General features: G+C 39.4%; 1 protein-coding gene across 6 annotated transcripts in view; it reads left to right on the top strand.

The window, feature by feature from the left end:
• Window positions 1-20,555, top strand: part of TENM2 (teneurin transmembrane protein 2) — a 459,783-nt gene that overhangs the window by 298,767 nt on the left and 140,461 nt on the right. For all 6 annotated transcript variants that reach the window (XM_065734485.1, XM_065734484.1, XM_065734483.1 and 3 more), the window contains one exon: window positions 8,777-9,015. In XM_065734485.1, coding sequence (XP_065590557.1) covers window positions 8,777-9,015 — 239 coding nt within the window. The remainder of the gene's footprint in view (window positions 1-8,776; window positions 9,016-20,555) is intronic.

Below are 20,555 nucleotides of genomic sequence, written 5' to 3'. Positions count from 1 at the left end.
TAGTTGTTCTGTTTTCTTTGAAATTGGGATCCATAATGGAAGGGTTGAAATATATTTAACTAAGGATTCAGGAGTGCATCGCTGTAGCATATCATGATGCTATTTTTACGGTTCATTTCTGCAGTACTTAGCTGCTTTACCTTCAGGCCCGGAGCTGCTGTGTAATGCTCTTTAACTTTTATTGTCCTCTTGCAGTCTGTTTCAAACCATCTCCTCCTCCTTTCCACAGTGCTGGTGTCTACATTTTGCAGTTAAGAGGTGTTTCTTTATCACTTCTTTAATCATTGCTTTCAATGAGGATGAATGATGAAAACGCTGCCTTTGAACATCCTAGTGTGGGTCTCATTACTTCCAGACAGCCAGAGGGGCTGCACTCTGCTTTATAGGTTGAAATGCTTTGAGGGCTTCTGTATCACAGAGCGCAGGGGGAAAGGCAGGGCTCTGCAGGAAGGTTTGCATCACTGTGTGCACTGTCAGGTTCGTCTCTGGTACAGGAACCTCGCACACGGCCATCTGCAGATGCCAGTCAAAAATGAAATGACTCATAAATGAGGATAACAGAAGAGCTTTCATGATTGGATGTTTGTCAGAGATTGCCTAATGTGCTAATGCCTGTTCCCGTGCTTCATATTGATGTTAATTAATTTAGTTGGTACGGTTATAATTAATACTTAATCCAAGAGGAAAAAAAAAAGATTACATGAAATAATGAAATAGAAGTTAGTCTTATTATTTAATCTCATAATTAGTTTCATACTTGAAGTATTTTCAATCCAAATCTTTTAGCTGTAAATATAATTTTATGTGTATGTTTATAGTTTTCTTTGGGCTTGCTCACAAGATTTGTTATTAGGTTTCAGTAAGGCATGTAACATACGACATTTCTCCTGTATTTCAGGAGAAAGGATGGTGGTCACTCCTCTGGTGACTGTGAAATCCATGTTTCCTTAGATCTTGTGGGCTATAGTACAAAAGTACCAGTCCAAATCTGGGGTCTTTTAAGCAAAGTTCTATTTAAAAATTGAAAACATTGTAAAAATTGGCTCTAAATAATTTATGCTGTTGTTTCAAATATTTGTCTGCTCCTGGTGTTCAAGCTACATTTGTTTCTTTGTGAGTCTAATTCCAGTGTAGTCTCCCTGTAGGTGAGCCTGAGGGAGAGTGAGTGCAGGAGCTCAGAGGATGGGGTGGTACTGTGAGCTACATCCCACTTCACACCAATGTGAAGTCATAGAGTGCTAGGGCAGGGGAGCACCTGTGCTGAGTGTTGTTGTAGCTGCAACCTTCCAGCAGTGAATGCAGTACATGATGGCTACGTGTGGACTAGAGCAGCCATTGCAAAACTCTGTGAACAGAGTAGGAGGAGAGTGGGATTTAGTGTTGAGAAATTGCTTATTTATTTGAGAAGGGAATTAAATATCTGAAATGTTGTTGATACTTAAGCCAGATACTGTACTGTGATGGTGGCAAGATAAGCTACAGAACTTCTGACCTTAATATATAAACTCGAAGTTTCTGAATGTGTAGAAACTGCAAGTTGCAGCTGCTCCTTAAATTGTCTGCCTATTTTGAATAATGTCTCAATATTTTGATATCTTCATACATGATGCAAACTGTTCTGGAACAGAACAGTGTAACAAAACCTCTTTTCCTTTTGTTAATGCAAATTTCTAGAATCTATTGGGCACAGCAAGCAACTACTTGGAGCAGTGAAATATCTCCTCGCTCTAATTTTGCTCTGTCTTATACAGCCTAGTCTTACCAGTTACTTAAACTACGAGACTGCAGGTATACATATGCCACAGAATTTTGGTCGTTCTGAGTTACAGGCTGAGGCAAGAACTGGCACCTCTGTTTGCCTGTTCCTGCGGGACGTTTGTGTAGACTTTCCATGTTAATGGGATCTGCACAGATACGTTCTGGATGTGTCTGAAAATCGAAAGGGTTTGAAGAGACAATAAAGCATAATCAGAAGCATCCATAGGGACTTCATGTGCATTTGTGCCACACACCAGGGCGTATTCCAAATGTATTGTACAAGGGTCATTTTTAGGAGGTTCTGTAGTGATGTTTTCATAACAACTATAAATTCTGATAAGAGATGAAAAAAGGGTGGAGGAAACCCTACAAAATCAGGATACGTGCTGATGGTTCTGGAAATCGGTGCAACGTAGTCCTACACACGTCTCATAAGCCCAAAGAAATTTTTACAGGTCACAGATAACTGCATATTGTCATGATCTGCTCGGTTTGCATTTTTGAATTTTGGGCTTTGTAAAGTGTACAGGCAGCATGAATGGCTGCACAGGGAGAGACAGGGATGTTTGGGTTTTAGTATTTGTTCAGTTTTTTTTTTTTTAAGTTGATTTGGGACTTTTGTTTGGTTTTTTTTATCCTAATTGTTGTGATTAATGTGATTCTATACATTTACACATAGACTGATAAAGAAACATTTTAGAGACTTGAATTTCTTATTATAAGATTCTATTTACTTATAGATGTGAATAACTTGCTAATTTAGCCCCATTGCTAGTGCTTTTCCTTTATTTCTAGTTTAGTGAGTAGTGGAATTAAGAGATAGCATAGAGCTTACATGTGCTCCTTTTAAAATAGAAGTGTTTTGGAAATTAGTTCATGTATTGATGCAGAAAGCTAAAAATTAGCAGACCTATTAAAATGCAAAATGCTGTTGTCATTATTGTCCTTAGCAGAATAACAGATGTAGGCATTGTTGGATTTCATCACTTTGAGTCTGCTGTGCAACATATTTCTCAGAACTTTATAGATGAAATGAAACTATTTTTGTACTTGACAATTTAGAGGTCCTATAGTTTGAGCCAATAAAGGCTGCCTGAATCTGTCCAGGTCTGCTTTATAGATTGTACTTCCATTTAATCTTAAGTACGTATGTGGAGTAACTCATTTTCTGTGTTTATACGTGTAGCTATTTCTATTACTTTTCCCCAGGTGTTAGCTAGCAGTTTCATTGCTGCAGACCTGGAGAATAAACAACAGCGCAGATTTTAATAGCTTCATTATGCAACAAGGTGTCAGCTTCACTTAAGTGAAGAATCACCTGGTAAGTCACTAGGAAAAACTGTTACCACCTTGTTTCTGGTTCAGTTTGTCAAACAGAGCTCAGCTGGGCTCCAAGACACTTTGCGGGAAGGATATGTGTATGTTTAAAGGGTAAAGCAGTTATTGATTGGCTAGCCTGGGCACTACAGGGATTTAAGCTGGCAGGCTAAGTGCTCGTGTGCCCACCAGCTGTTGTAGAGCACCCAGAGCTGATTTTGGACAAACAGGAGTCAGGAGGGCAAGGGTGGCCCCTGCAGCTCCCTGTTGTTGCTGAGCTCTGTGTGCCACCAGCTCCACCACACCAGCACTTCAGGCCAGTCATCCTTGCTGGCCTTGTTCTTCTGTACCTGTCAGATCTGAGGCCTTTCCACCTTGGTGTTCTGTCTGTCACATTCTTGAGCTTCTGATGGTCCTCATCACAGCAATCCTTCCTCTCTGCATAGTTTACACCCTCTCTTTTTAAAGGCTCTCACAGCTCTTTGTCACACCCCAATGGCTTTCTGAGCAGCCTGAGCTGGGGTGATGCTGCTGGCTCATATCATGCCTCACACCAGCAGTGGGAGCTCCTGGAGCTGGCAGCTCATGGCTGGAGTGAGACAGAGGGAGTTATAAAAGCTCACCCAACAATATCTTAATTAACATCTCCCGGGACAGGTGCAGGTTGTCCTGTAAAAAGGTATCCAGTACAGAGCTAAGGTTGTTGCTGGGGCACAATCAGATGTTTTGCTTTTTTTTTTTTTTTTTTTTTAAATCGACTCTATTTTTTTATTGTTGCTTTGGGAGCATTGCCTGTTTGTTTTTGTTTAATAACATGACAAATCAGGGTGCCCAAAGGCTGGTGCCTGCCTTTTTGTACAACATATCACCTTCCTGCCAGGCAGCTTTCAATTACTGTGCTTTTGTGTATCCAACTGTGCCTTTGTTGAGAGAGTCGAGATGGCGGTCACAAGCTGGTCTGGCACTTAAGGCAACACACGACAGTCTGCTTAACACTCTGTATGTTTTAGAAGACATTGCCTTGGGATATAGTGAACCCAGCCTCCAAGGAATCGTGACCCCTTCCAGAGCTGGGAAGTCAGCGCTGGAACTTGGCTGGAGGCTTGGCAGCTGCTGCCGACTTCAGAGAATAAAAGTGATAGAAGTGTTACTTTGCTGTTGATGTCCACTCTGAATTATTGTGTCCAAGCCTACCAAGTGTCCTTAGTCCCTGCAGCATGCACAGTTGCAAACTCGTTTTCTGCAGCATGCTATAAACCACAGAAATACGGTGTTCTTGTGCAGACTGCAACTGTGCCTGTCTGCAGTGTGCTCTTGAGTGTGCATGTTGGCATGCTTCTGTGAAATGGCCACTTCATTGACCTACATACATGTTTTAAATAGTTCTCCACTGAAAATACATCCAGAATCATAGAATATCCCTGTGTGGGAACTGCTGAACCACTCATTAAGCACCTGGAGAGAAGACGCGGTCAGCACTGGAAGCACAGGTGTAGACCTCATTTTAAGGGCTGACTGCCACTGAGGAAGGACCCTGTGCTGGAGATCCGTAAGTGATGGCCACAGGATTTAGTGCACTGGTAAATTTGGAGTTAGTAGTCTGGGTGAGATTAACCAACCAACCTTTCCTCCTTCTGCATTGCTTTTTTCTCTACTTAATGCGCTTTTGTTATAAAGGGTGTGTTGTGCTTATCAATCCTAACTGGGGGCTTTCTGTAACTAACCTCCAAACACACAACACCCTGCTGCATGCAGTGAGGTGAGGACAGCAGTCACCTCCCCCTCAGAGAGCCCTGAGCAGTGTCAGCCTGGATGCTAATCCTTCAAGACCCCCGGATCAAGGACCTGCTAGTAAACCTCCTTCAGGAGTGGGCTGAGCTTGCACCAGCCTAACACTCAGAGTTTGTTCTGAGCATAAAAAGCATTACAACAGCTCATAGTTTTCTTTGTTCTTGGTTTCTTTTGTCTAAAAGTAAGGAAACTGAGATGAAACTGCTGAGTTTGACAGCCATTTTCATCAGCACCAAGGGCACAGCTACTCCTTTGCACAAGAGTTTAGAAGATGATATTTTTTTTCCAGGAAAAGTGAGCATGTGATGCTCCATGTTGCATTGTTTCTTCTGCAACAAATAAATGACACAATGTGATCACATAAACATAGATAGATGTGATTCCATCACAGCTTAAAGATCATTTATTCCTAAGTCTTTGAACCAATAAATTGAGCTGTAAACTAATCTCTTGGTATGTACCTTTTCTATTTATTAATTCCTATTAAAATGTTAGTATGAAAAAAGACACTTGAAGCCTTAGAGCTCTCCGTATTTCTTTTTTTTTTTTTTTCATACAGAATGAGCTTAGGATAGTATGAGGAGTGAAAGAAGCAATTTCTGTTAAGATACCTTGTTCTTCCTTTCTATTACAGTTTTTCATCACAAAAAAAAATGATAGATTTTTTTTTTTTTCTCAGCTGGTTCTTGCAGTGTGCTGCCATGACAATCTGGTCACAAAAAAGGGGGGGAAGAAAAAGATTTTTCTCTCAAAGAATATGGAAGTTAATACAGGCTCTGTCAGACCACTATTCCCTGAACACCAGAGGTCCTTTTGACCTGTGGGAAAATAAATGCTATAGAGAGCTCTGAATTAATGAAGAAAGCAAACTATAGCTTTTTCTATTTACCAGTAATCCACAGAACTGTGGTCGAATGTCCCCTTGCATGCTCCTCTCCCACAGATGTCACCTCTGCTGGCAGAGTGCTGCATGCAGGGAGTGCTCCCTGCTCTGCTGTGCCTGGCAGCCAGGGCCTGGGGAGCAGGGGCTGCTTTGGGACAGCCCTGGGTGAGCTGTAGTACCAGCTGCCTTTCCATCAGTGGCACACAGTCTCCATCCGTAGCTTTCACGGATGTTTAAATTACTGAAGCACTGCACACTGATGATCATATTTTGTAGTTATCTTGTACAGGAACGCTTCACGATGCACAGAAACTATAGAGAGGCCATGCTGCTATTAGCAGATCTACTCCTGTGTTTTCAGAATATAAATTTTGGCCCAATCTGAATCAAAGTATTAATCCTAAGCAAGGTGGTAAATGCGTTTCCCCTTACAGTATTTGATAGATGAACATTGAGCATACAGTTTATTATTTAATTCTCCTTCTTGAAATGAAATGAACGGATACAAACAAGATATTTCTCTCCGTAAGCGTTCACTGTGCAATATCTTCTGCTCTCACCTCTGAGAGACTGTAATTAATGTTGATAAATGCTTGTGTTCTTCCTTTGCAGCGTTGGTCCACAGACATTTGGTTGTACCAGAGCATGTCAAATCCCACGTAAAAATACAGCTTTAGATCATTGGTTTTAGGGATAGAGTTCAGACAAGTCAATTTATTTCCATTAGTAGGTGAATCTAAACTTAACACTCTGGGCGCTACGGGTACTTTGTCCGTTGTTCTCAGTCGTTGTGGTGTGATTTGCTGTACCTTAAGGTGTTTCTGCTGATCTGCTTTCCAGCTTCTGAACACAGTGCCAGTTTTCCAAAATGGCTCGATGGGTGTTTAACATATCTTTAGTTAAATGCCTTTTTCTTAATCTTCTGAAGATGTAATTACTGTACTGTAACATGGCATGAAATCTTCTAACGTTTGCCACTTTGTCAGAAATCCTCGCTTAGAGACAGCAAACTTTCTGCTTTGGAAACACGTGGATAGGAGTTGAAGGTGTGACAAAATTCAGTTTATTCAAGTATATTTTTTCCATTTTGCTTCGGAAATGATATATTTCCTCATATTCATTTCTATCAGACTTTTTGATTCTATTAAGTTCTGAATGGGTTTAACAGTGCAACAGGGGTCATGTTTGCATGTGTAAATATTTTAGTTCTCTTTATATACTTCACATACCAGAAGTGGACCATGGTGGGACTCTATGTTTTTCCTTTTTTTCCTCTCACTGAAACAGTATATGATTGGCATGTTCTATTAAAACATATCTAGATATTCGTTCATTCATTTTCGATGGGAGCAGAGTTTCAGTATATATCTGAGTTTACTTTAACAATGCTTTATATTAAAATTTTTGTTGGTACTGCAGCTGCCATCTCAGCTGAATAGTGCATAACGTTCCCAGGTTAAAAGCTTTGACATTTCAGATAAAGGCAGTGCCAAGGACTGCAATTTCCAGTTTGATTTTGTGATTTCCTGCTTTGGGGCAGGAGAGAAAGGACAGTAAGAACTGCTCACTGCAGACCCTGAGGTCCAGACCTGAAAGGGGTACGCAGCGAGAGGGGCCAGCTGAGCAGCTGCAGAGTGGGAAGGAGAGAGGGGTCTGTCTGTGTGACCCACATCTGCTCTGCATCGCCACATCTGTCCATCCATCCTTCCTCACACCACATCTCCTGTCCATCCTTCCTCACACACACGTGGCTTCAGCCCCGAGCTCCTGTCTCGGAGCAGCACTGTGCTCCCAGCAGCAGGAGCCTGCCGAAGGGGCTAAAACTGCTTAACCAGGCTGAAGGAACAGAAGTGTCAGCAGCTCTTGTGTAACACTACCAGCTTCATACCATCATTTCCCCAGCAGTTATTTTTTTTTCTTTTCAAAAACAAACAAAACCAACAGAATTAATCTGCTTGAGATCCTTGGGCTTTGAAAAGGCGTTTCTGATTGTGTACCTGTGTGTCTGAAGCAAAAAGTTATGAAAGTGACTACTACTGCTGCAGCAGTGGAGTGAAAGTTGTCTGAAATAAACTAAATTTTTCATCACTGCTGAGTGGGATGTGGGATGTTATTTGGGGTCTGCAAGGGAAGAAAAACAACAGCATCACAAATACAGTGTCAAACTAAGTGATTTATAATGGTCATTAATAGACTTATTCATAAATGACTGCAATTTAATGAAGTATATTTTCATTGACCTTCTTGAAGACCACTGCCTTGATTCTGTGTTTCTCTTTTTCTCACTTTCTGGGAACGTGCTTGCAGTCAACTCTTCCTGACTGTGAGAAGTTAACCTAGGAGAGCAGTATTCTGCTTTTCTTTCTCCATTTTCTGTATCTAAAGCAAGTTGGCAGCATTCTCTGAGAATTTCTTAGGTAGTGTGTCATTCATTTTTTTTCTTCTCAGCGAGCGTCTGCACAGCCCGAGGTTTTATTTCTGCAAAGTTTTGTACTTCTGACAATTGCTTTGGCTGTTCAGACCAAACCTCCGTAACTTTTTAAATGGTTAATGCTAATTGTTGTAAAATTTCTTCCTATAAGACTGTAGTTTCTCTAAAGTTGTGTTTTATTTTTTGCTGGCAGCTCTTTCTAAGGCTGATAATGTAATCTCTGAGTATGAGCTCTGTTACCAGATTGCACACCTTCTAACAGGCATAATCTCATCGTGCTCAAAGACACTTCATTGGTCATGTTGGTGTTTGAGTTAACGTCCAGGCCGAGTGCATTTAATCACAAAAAGATTTTAAACATTATCCTGTCGGAAGACGTCCTGACACTTTCAGTGTCAGTTGTTTGGCTTTGGTGGCAAAAGGATTGTGAGAGTGTTCGTTTTTCTTATTTCTTCATACAAATTCAGTTTACTTTCTTCTCCAGTTTAATCCATTATGTCATCTGGGTTAGGAATAGGAGCTATTCTTTCATAACTACAACACTTCTTGTTTTCAACTGTAGTTCCATTTTTTGTTTTGTTTTGTTTTTTTTCCAGGCATTTCTTGTTTAAGACATCTTCTGGAACGACTCCGCTGTTCAGTAGCTCTTCCCCTGGCTACCCACTGACCTCAGGAACAGTTTATACTCCACCTCCCAGGCTGTTACCTAGAAATACTTTTTCCAGGAATGCATTCAAGCTGAAAAAACCCTCCAAGTATTGTAGCTGGAAATGTGCTGCTTTATCTGCAATTGCTGCTGCAGTCCTGCTTGCCATCCTGCTAGCGTATTTCATAGGTAAGACTGTTCTCTATGTCAAATCACATGGCTATGTTAGCAAATGAAACTCGAGCAGATGAAAGGATGGTTTAATCTGTTTTGCAGATCTGCGTAGTTAGTGAGCAAAGAAAATTATTATTCTTTATAATGGTTAATGAGAAAAATACAATTCTCAATTCCCGTTCGCTGTCGTAAGAGTGGGAACAAGACATTGAGTTAGGATTCTCAGCATGCATTGTTAAATTGAGGTGTTGTAGGTGCTTCAGGGGCTGATATAATGAGGATTTTTTTAAGCACTATTGTAGGTTTAAAATATTTTGCAAAAATGGTTGTAGTGAATCTGTAACAGTAACAGAAGGTGCTGGTGTTTGAATCCAAGTAGTACCATAGCATGCTGCATTTAGAGGAAAAGTAAATCCAAAATCATTTTGAATTGTAAGTCTTGGTTTATATCCATTTGCATGCTTAAATTCCTCTAGTTTTTTGACCTTGATGAGATAAATCCATTTGGTGTGCTATTGTTTTCTGCACGCAGCACATCCTTAGTGTTCTATAAGAAAAACTCAAGTTTTGTGCTTATTTTCTGTGTTTAACATATTAATAATGGCAACACTTCATTCTGTTTTTTCTGTGGTCTTTTCAGATTTTTTTTTAAACGTGCTTCTGTTTGTTTGTTTGTTTGTTTTAGGGTTTTTTTTTGTCTTAACTAGATTAACTTATTTCTGATAAATGAATTTTATTATTTAATTGTATATCTATTATATATTGTATATATTATATATATAATAATATATTATATATAAAATATTATATATATATATAATGTTATTTAATAATAACATAACCCCATTGTCCTCCTCATTGTCTGTTGTTTTAGAGATTTTTCAAAGGATCTATACCAGTTAGATGTGTATTTTGAACCTTTTACAATGCCTTCAACAATGTGTTGATAATGACGTGCTACAAGGATTGTCTAGCTTCCCTGAGTAAATGACAAAATTGTAGTGGCTTGTAAATACTTTCCAGACTTATGATGTTGGGTTTTCTGTTCATTTCTGAGACTCTTTGTGCTGATATTAATGTATTGCTACCACAAAGAGCAAGGTTCATGCATAATATGTGAAAGCCCTGTAAAGACGGATTGAATTTTCCTCCCATTTCCTCTATTTCAGGACAGTGATTATTTATTTATTTATTTATTTATTTTTATTTATTTTTGACCAGGCAGCCTAACTCAAAAGTGTAGATAGTGCTTTCTATGGAAATTTCAATTTTCACACTAATGGTCTTCAGCAGGTAATTAATACAAGGTGAAAAAAAATGATTAGCTATAGCTACTTAATTGCTTTTGTCTCCTTAGGCCAGGCCTTCATCCCAGCATACTCAATAGTTCAGAGCTAACCAACTTTCTGTGCTTCTCCTGTGAAAAACCTTGGAAGAATAGCAGGCTTAGTTTGATACATAAATAAAAAGATTGGAAAGCACATGGTTTATAGAACTTGACAGTTATCCTACAACAACTCTCTGTTTGAGTGATTATGCACATGGCAAATGATATACTGCAAGCTGAATATTTTAATCATGTGCATAACTTTGAAGTAATAGATGATGAGATGTGTTTTTCCCTGGTAGTTAGGTTACTGTAATCTAAAGCTAAACTTTGCAAAGTGATTATTGCTTTCTCTTACACCATTTAAGACAAGAGCTGATGTAAAATTGTTGGGTCTCTGCTTTCCTGCAACGATATGAGTTTAGGTGCTGAAATCTGCTTATTACAAGAAACCTGAAAAACCTTTCCTTGTTCTGCATTTCCCTGGAGGAGATGTCTTCTCCTGGGCATGTGCAGTACTTCAGTCCTGGGAAAAAATAATTATCCTCTCTCTTGGGCAAAAAGCAGCAATCCAAAATACCAGCTGTCTGCTCTTCTGCTCCTTGCTTTGGAGCTGCTGACCCACTAATCCTTGAACTGCTGTGAAGACAAAATAACTCTGTCTTGTTCCAGCTAGTCTGTTAGAAGAAAAAAATGCTTTTCTGTTTTCAGGATGATCAGAATAATGTTCAGATCAGAACAAAATCCCAGTTCTGTCCTAATCATTGAGACAGTTGTAAAGTGAGAGCTGTTAATCTACTGGGAGTCTCAGGATATTATTTAAGTTTGACCAAGATAGGCAGGAGGAAGGGCAGCAGTCTGTGTTGCACTAGCTCCCCTGATGCTGTCAGAACTTGAAGCACAGGGGACTCTTTAAAGGTACTGATAATGTTTTCTGCTGTACATGTCCAAAAAAGCAAATTTCTCGCTCTTCACCAAAGCAGAAGTTATATTTCTGGGGATATATCTGCTATAAAAGTTATATTTATGGAAAAAGATATTAAAATTTGCAGTGAGTGGTTCTGCTCTTTAGGTTTGTCAATATATCTAGGCTCTGTGAGGATAACTACTGCTGGACTAAATGAAAAACACCACGCTGGCAAATAAGAAGTAAATTATATTGAAAGAATAGTTTGAAGTTCTCACAGACTACGGGGCTTCTGAATGAATTGTCCTAATATACATGAGACGTGGGACTCAAAGCAGTTCATTGAAAGCATGCTGTCTGTGGGCTTAAACATCTGAATTTCAGACTGCCAAAGATTAATGGTGTCATGAAAAAAAAATTCTAACAAGGGATGATTTAAAAAGAGAAGCAATAAACATATAATAGAAGAGAATATAAAAGAATATCAAAAGTGATATAGGCATTCCTATTGCCTTTTCAGGTAAATAAAAACAGACTGAATGAAATGAAAAGGAAAAAAAAATCGTAATCCATAATACCCTTTGGAACTAATTGTCCTCCAGTCCTGTTTGAGGTTTGTCATTTCACAAAGCCTGGGAGTTATTCCCATTTTCCTTGGGTGACATTTGAGGAACATAGAATCAGCCATTCGAATTAGGACATCGTGGAGATATTGGGCTGGCGGTGAAACCGAGTTACAGGATAGTAATTTATAAAGTGTCAGAAGGAAAGCATATACCACACATACTGTCTTTGTCAGTGTTCACTTCAGAGATCATAGGAGTGATGAAAGAATTTGTCATGTTAAATTAGTTGTTAGCTCTTTAGATTCTTGCCAAACTTGGAGAGGAAAAAAAGAATAAATAAAGGAGGAAGGAGAGGAAAAAGAGTCTCCTTTTGCTCCCCATGATAATAATTCCTGCCTAACATTAAATATCATATTTCTGTAAGCCCCTACACTGCTCTGATTTCTGCCAGTCTGACTTGGAGCATGGAAGAACATCTGACCATCAACACGTTGGGATGTTAAAAGTGAGATAGCTTCAAAGTCTTTATACTTTTTAGAGGAGACAACAAGTGGAATAAATATTCCCTGTACACTGAGTTCAGAGATGCTCCTCCTGAAAATAGTATCTCATTCTGATAACTTTTTGTGTTGGTGCTATTTTATCTACTCCTATCCTGTGCAGGGATAGAGAAAAATAGAAGGAAAATGACAGATTATGAAAATAGCGTGTTTATACTGTATCTTTAGCACGTATGCTGCATAGGAAAACGTTATCACTCATTTATTCTTCAGTATTATTTGATCCTAAATGTGCTTGAGGCTTCAGATAAACTCCAGTTTTCTCCTTAAACTTAAAGTAACGTAGCCAGATCTGTGCCCTGTCGAGGGCTGAAGTGACAAAGGCTCTGGCTGCTATTTAAGCAAAGGAAAATTTTGTTTTTATACCCTATATATTTATTGAAAATTAAAGCCTGGAAAATAGTGGTGCACAGAACAAATATTTTGGTAAGTTTTTTGCCATTAGAAAGCACCACAGCAGATTTGTGATTATAAAACATATAGGGAAATAAATGGTTAATTTATTTGGTTATCTTTCTCACACAGTAGTATTCATTTGTTTCTGTGACAGGCAGACAATAAAATGTATGGGGTTCTTGAAGAAATTAAGCTTGGAAGCAGAAGTCTCATCTTTTCTCTGCATGAAATATGTGCATAGACTACAGTTTTCATAAAATGGTCTTCTTTAGATGTTGATCTCAATTTGAATTATTTTCACCCCAAAAATGAGTACGATATTTGCCAGCGTAAGAGCTTATGTAAAGTTTTTTTCATTCATATTTGTAATCTTTTCCATTCATAAATGCAGTGCTCGAACTTTTACTGTAAATTCTTTCGGTGCAGCATCTGGAGCACTGCAGATGCCACCACTGCCAGAAGCACAGACATGGAACTAACTGCTCCTACCTTGACTGGCTGCTACTTCTGCCATTTGCAAGAATATTTTTGAATTTAGGAGACACTGATGATGATTTAAGTCCAATTGTCTTTTTGACTCTGATACCACAGGTCAAAATTCTTCAAAATAGTTCACGCGAGTGGTTATTTTATGTATCAGTTGATTTATTTTCTCTGTCTTTGAGCTGCTTTTGACAAATGGCAATGTGTTTCATTTGATTTCTTCTGCTGCATTTGTGGTGTTGTTTCACTTCTAAAGTCAGAAAACCACCGAGCTGTTCTTGCCCAGACCTCACTGAAATTAAATATGCTAGACAGTTTGGAAACCAAGATTGACAAAAGGGAAAGCCATGCAAAGATGGAATCTCTGTGATGCAGAGGGCATCTGGTTGTCAATCACTGCTACCAAGTTTCACTTGAGTCTTGCATCTTGGGAGATGAGATGGTGACAGAAGGTTCTGTTCTAAATTTGCAATGAAAATAGGTATCACTTAGGGGGCAATAATTAAGTTTTAGGATAAGCCTGTCACACACTGAGATATTCTTGCTGACTGATATCAGTCAATCTGAGGAAGGAAAGAGTGTTTGTCCGATGCTAGCTCTGAGAAAAGTGAGGCTTTGAACCTTTCAAGGAAAAACATGTGGCCCCATTATAACATTATAAAACTTTGCACTTTTGCTGGGATTTGTGGAGCTTGGTTCCAGGAACATTAAAAGTGGAGTTCTGACCTAGCAAGGGTCCTATTTCGAGGTGCAAATGTGAGGAAGAGTCATCAGGAGATGTAGAACCAATTCCTTTGAAAACAACATGCTCTTGCTGCTGTATGTATGCATAATGCCACAAAGAACACAGAGTATTTATGTGAAAAGTTATGTGGGTATAGTTTGCCCATGCTTTTCCTGGGTTAAAAATAAAAGCTTAATCTAGAGATTTGTTCCAGGAAAAGTGAATGCACGTTTTATCTAGCAGAGATCTCAGAGGTAATAGAAGTAACCACCTTTCAGTGTTTGGGGGCAGCTGTATCTGCCTGTTCAATTCTTCTTGTCTTTGTTGAGGATTTCCGTACAGTAAACCTGAGCACTTGAAACTAGAGTGAGCCTAATGTTTCTATAACTCACAAGTGCCATCAGGTGCTTAGCGTTTGAAATTGAAAACCCTTTCTACCTGTTTACCAAGTCAAACAAGCCTACTCAGAAACCTTGACAAGAAATGGAAGACCAAAGTGGTGCTTTGTGTTGGGTGTTATAGGGATTCGTAGATGGGGAGAGTGGCGTTTGTTTTTGATGCATGTTGCACAGTGCAATCCAAGATGAATATCCGAAAATATTTTTTCACAGATTTCTCAGATGCTGGTTGTTAAAAGTGTTAAAAGATACTGCTGTGAACGTGAGAAAAATAACATAGCAGTCTAGCTGATGGTACACTACTCAAAATGCGTGTCCATTGTATCATAAAAGTTCTCAGTGTGATCTAACAGGATAACAATGGCTAACCTGGAAATTTTAGAGAAACAGTGCTTAAATTAAGTAGTATAGTCATAGAATAATAACTTATACAGCCCAGTTTTTTGCTTTTTCTACTCAAAGCTACAATAATGGCTTCCTCAGCAGCACTTTTCCACAATTTATAGCAGCACTGCTGCTCTTTATGTTGTGCTTCACATGCTCTGTTACTTCCCTACCATGCCCAAACAGGTAAATATCCTGGGTTTCATAGTAGCTGGGGAACAGAGCCTACTCTCCTTTCCATTGGTGGAAGGACTGATGGTTTTAGTAGTCTAGGATTTAATCCCAGGACTACATGTATGGAGTCCCATCAGGGCAAAGATGCAGCAGGGATAAGCAGATGCAAAACAAGTCTGGAGGAAACGAGGGAAAAATGATGAAAAAGCTTTGAGGCAGTTTACTGAGACATGCTTTATAGTTTGGCACAACACACTGAGATGAGACCGACTTTCTGAGGAAGGGTGAGCATAAGTGATACTGAAGATTAAATTTTGCTAATCTAATGCTAAGTCACATATACCTATCAAATAAATCTGCAGCCATTTTCTATAAAAAGTCAGTGTTCAATGTTAGTGTAAGATTTCACAGTTCTTGCGGTTCTCTCTAGAGAGACGTTGCTCTGTTAGATGCTATTTATGCTGAGATCACCAGTTGATCATTTCTGAATTCATTTATATTTATTATTTGTTGCTACATTTCTTTGCTAACTGATTTTGTTGTTTTACATTTTGTGTACTTGCAGATTTTATTCATTTAAGCATAGGAGTACGTTATTGCTTTCAGGATTGTCATGGTTTTATGATTCTGCAGCAACTGTGAGACAATGGGATACGGATTATGACTGTCGCTCAGTGGGGTAATAGTAGATCAAAAGATGTGACAGGGATTTTGTAAGTATGCCTGATGTAGCTGCTAAAACACTATTATGAAAGCCATGACAAGAAACTCACAAATAAAAGATATTTAAGTGTACTACAGAGACAAGGGAAATAGAAGAGGAACTTGCAGGAAGACAAAATATAAAAGTAGGAATGAAATTCATGTTGTGAAAATAATAAGACAAGGTAACAGAGCACAGAAAGGAAGTTGAATAGTGGGAAGAGAAATGTCACATCACTATAAAATTATAGAAAACTTAATTTCAACACATTACATTAAATGGTGAATAATCTCCTTTCAGTAATCAAAAAAGCTGTTTAAGAAACAGTTTTTTGGGTTCATTTCAGTGTTGTGTGTTCAGATTTTAATTCTATATTGTCTTGCTGCATCGTACTTTGTGCTGCCTTCTCAGACTCTAGTCAGATATGAAAAATATCCCAGCCATTTTATATAGTCTGTATATCCGTATGTCTCTATGCCGTTGACTAGCAAGGGTCAGTGAGTTTGAATGCCTAACACATCGTGTTCATGTCATGCTGTGGAACCCTGTTACTCATTTTCTCGTAGGTATAATCAGGAAAGCAGTATGTTCCATCACAGTCTCTCTGATCCCTGATTTTGTACTCCAGATTTAAGTTTATCACCGTTAGAATAATTTAGGGTTGAAGGGACCTCTTGAGGGTCTCTAGTCCAACCTTCTGCTAAGGCTTGGGGTATCTGTAAAGTCCAGTCTGGTCTCGAACACCTTTAAGGACAAGGACTCCACTACCTTTCCTGGCAACCTGTTCTACTGCTTGATGGTCCTCGTGGGGAGTAAGTATTTCTGTACATCCAGTCTGAATCTTCTCTCAGTGTCTATCATTTGTTCATCATCTTCCTGACACGCGTCGGAATGGCTGCCTTCATTCTCCTGATGACCTGTAGGATCATAATGCTGCTGTTTGGCCCCCATTGCCTTCTCTTCTCCGGGCTAGACAAACACAGCTCCCCTAGCCTCTGCTCCTAGGACAAGTGCTGCAGCCCTAAGGATGCTAGTAGCTTCCACCTGAGTTGCTTTGTACTATCGATGCCTTGGTTGTAGTGGGAGAGCCAAGACTGGATTCAGTTACTGTAGAAGCAACCCAGTGGAAAGGGCTGGAACAGGCTGCCCTGGGGGGTGTTGGAGTCACTGTCTCAGAAGGTGTTCAAGAAACGCTTAGATGTTGTACTGAGAGATGTGGTTTAGTGGAGAAATATTGGTGGTAGGTGGACAGTTGGGCTTGGATGATCTCAGAGATCTTTTCCAGCCTTGGTGATTTTTTGATTCTAATGAGTGCTGAGCAGATGGGAATAATGTCTCCTGGCTGTGTTTCTCTTCCTACAGCCCAGGCTGCTGCTGCCCTTCTTTGCTGCCAGGGCACACTGCTGGCTTATTGCAGCTCTGTCCACTGGGACCTCAGCACCCTTTCTGCAGAGTTACTCCCAGCCAGCCAGTCCCCAGCTTGTTTCAAAGCAAGGAATTAGGCGACTTTCCAGTGATGTGAGGCATCTTTGCCTGAATAATGAGGAGTGGTAAACTTTTATGATACATCGTCCATTCACTGAACAGGAGTGAATGCTTGTTTTCCATGATAGACTGATTATGGGGGGTATAGGAAAGCCAAAACCTATTTTATTTCACAGAGAATAGGTTATATTCTTAGAACTGAGCAAATTCTGTCTTTATATCTCATAAACATTTCTGACATCAGAAGCTTGAATTAAAATACCAAAATGAAGATTGTAGTCAGTTGGAAAAATCGTGCATTGACTTGTATGTGGAGCAGGTTTGATAATGAGAGAATCACTACTGAGACCTCCCATATGATTATTAGACATTATTAATGTCTTTATCTAGGTTATTACTAATTAAGTAGCAGAGAAGACAAGTATTTGTATTAATATAGTTCCTGAATGGCAGAAGAATTCCAATCTCACATGTCGGTCTTACATGACCTTATGTAAAACTTAAAGTACGCTGTGTGTTTAGTGGTTTGTTTTCCTTTTCTGGGCTGTCCAGATTTATCCTGCTCTGTTGCATTTAATTTTTAAAAAGCAATATACATTATGCATAAGTGCTGCAGTTAATTTAATTTTAAGCTTTTTTTTAATTTTCTGGTTGGTTGATCAGTTGGTTTCTTCCCACATTTTTCTTAGTAAATACTTTCTGAGGAAGGTCAGAGGATAGAAGTTTTAACATACTAGTGCCAACGTAGTGGAATAGGTTCCCTTTCCCAGCTGGGAACAGATATCCTGTTTTTGTGGTGCTTTGTTTTGCAGGAGCTGACTCGGACTAGCTAATCCTCTGACAGATCAGTTAGGCTTTTCCTTATATCCTGCTGGATCCTGTATGCTAACAAGTGTTTTGCTTAAACCTGAGTGTACTCCACTCCACTAGCACAAATAATTGCTGGAGGATTTCTGTGTTCAGTCATAAAAGTCACAAAACAGTGCTTGATATGAAAATAAAAGATGCTGGAAAAAATCTCAGGAGTACACAGCAAGAATCCCAGTACATCAGGGCAGATGTGAACTTTTAGCATCTCTGCTGGTCTGTGGTAAATGGAGAATACTTGAAAATGAATACAGGCCTTCAGTGAAAGAGGTGCAATGAATTTCTCTGCTTGTATACTGACAGTTACCAGAGAGAAATGCTGCAACATCACTGTTCCACTCACCTTGCCTTAATGGGTCTGTGTGCTTACATCAGACAAGCTCTTCTCCAAGGACACAACTGCACGTTAGACTGTGGTACAGAGCTGGGACCTACAGATAAAGAAAGCTGTGTTAGAACTGGACACAAGGAAACAGCGAGCTTACAGAGAGGAGAGATGCAACTCTTGAGATTTACTGAGCCAAAAGTTTGTTTCACCTATTGTTTCTTTTTTCGTATACATATATATGTGTATATACATATATATATGTGTGTGTGTGTACATCTTGCATGTATGTGCATCTACATCATGAAGCTCCATTAATCATTGAAATGCAGGCCTGCAGCCACATGAGAAATGAGAAGGAAAAGCCCACAGTGGAGACTGCTTGTAAAGGAAAAGCTGAGGATTATGACTATTCTTATTCTTGCATGGGGAGTATTTAGCTTTTCTTTACACCTTTCTCTCATTTTAACTCTTAAAGTGAAACTGTCTTTATAGTTTGAATTATTTTGAACCTTAAAAACATCAAAGTTCTTTAATGTATGTCAGGGACTTGGAGCTTGGTTCATTAAATGTGTAAGGGTCTTTTTCATAAGATGAATTTTTCGCTGCCTCTGGAGGCTTCCTGAAAATCCTAAGATAAATAATAGAAAAATAGTGATTTAAAACCTAATTTCTAATACAAACCAGACCTGGCTGTCTAGATGAAGAATAAGCTTCAATAAATGGGAGACAGGCGCAAGCCTCTTCAGTATGAAGAGTAGCGAGGATGCAGAAATAGAAATAGGTTTTTCATTACATGAGGGATTATGCTTGGGCCAGAAATGCCAAATATTCTGTGGACCGCAGCTGCACTTTCTGTCTGCTGTTGTATTAGCTGGTAATAGTAAAACAATGATGTGATGGTCGAGACAGCTATTTGTTCTCAGAAATACAGAAAAGTTGTTTTCTTTGCTCAGATTGCCATCTTGTACTCCATGGTATATCTTAAACTTCAGTCCCTTTTGCAGCAAATGGGCTACAAATTAAAATGTACATCCTCCTTGGGCACCACCTGAGGATGCCTGTACAGGTGCTGATGTGCTCCCTTAGCCAAGTTCCTCTGTTCTAACACACCTTAGTCAATGCAGGGGCCTGCTATTAGCCCGCAGAATCTGGCCCATTGCAGTTGGCACAGCAACTGTGGGTAGATGCTGCCAGTTGGGCCTGGCCTGCAGTGTGCTACTGTTGCTGAAAGCAGAGAATTTATAGACATTCAAGGAAACAGCAGGATGCATCTTGGTCGGCTTTCTGTCCTTTGATCGGCACAGTCCGCTGTCATACTAATACAGACTGGAAATAGTGTTGGTTTTCAGGATATACTTGGAAGGGTTTCTCTCAATCTCTTTGTAGAATATTGGTGAAGGGAAATTGGTGTGGTTGAAAAGCTGTGATTTTCATCACTTCTTTTACATTTTATATGGATCTCTACAGAATGAGCTTTCTCTCTTTTTATATCTTCATTTGTGCTTTAGCACAAATTTAACAGCATCTAATGCACATGGTTTTCTTCATTTTTAGATTTTTTTCTTTTTTTTCCTGTCAAAGCTCTCTGCACGTTCTTTCTATAAAACTACTGTGAAAACCATCTGCTTGACTCTGTTTCACTGTGCTATGAGGTATTGTTTTAATATGTTTGATTTTTTTTTTTTAAGAGAGCGTTCATAAATCACACCTCTTTTCTCTCATATTTACCAAAAGAAAACTATAAGCAGCTAGAACAGGAAAAGCTCTTAAACAGTGCCATTTGCTTAACGTTGATTTGAGGCTCCTGGAGTACGAGATACGTGACATAAATTGAAACTGCAACTTTTTGCCTTCCCTGTGCGTGCGTTTGAAAACGTGCAGTTCTGAAAGCCATTTCCCTGATTTTTGAAGCACACGTTTTATATGGCATTCCCCAGTGCCAGGTACAGCTGTCTGCATTCCTACCTGCACCCAGCCCGGAGAATCCTGCAGGACTCTTTGCATTCCAGCTGCCTTCAGCACAGCTGAGGAGTGTTTGCTGTGGAGTTGGGTGCTCCTCAGAGCAGGGGCAGCTGAGTGGCTGCTTTTCCGCTCTGGTGAGGCCACAGCAGTTTGCAAAGGAGTTAGCACTCACATATATTGCATACCTGGCTTTATCTTTAGTAGTCCTGACTCTGGCATAGAATATATTTGTATCTATACATAGCGTATGTATACCAAATATATCTATTTTGATCTTAGCTATGCAAAGGA

Source organism: Cyrtonyx montezumae, unplaced genomic scaffold, assembly GCF_038088225.1.
Source record: "Cyrtonyx montezumae isolate F1298 unplaced genomic scaffold, pur_monq_1.0 scaffold_18, whole genome shotgun sequence".
NCBI lineage: Eukaryota > Metazoa > Chordata > Aves > Galliformes > Odontophoridae > Cyrtonyx > Cyrtonyx montezumae.
The sequence above is the reverse complement of the archived record's forward strand: the minus strand, read 5'-3'. Positions and strand labels throughout refer to the sequence as shown.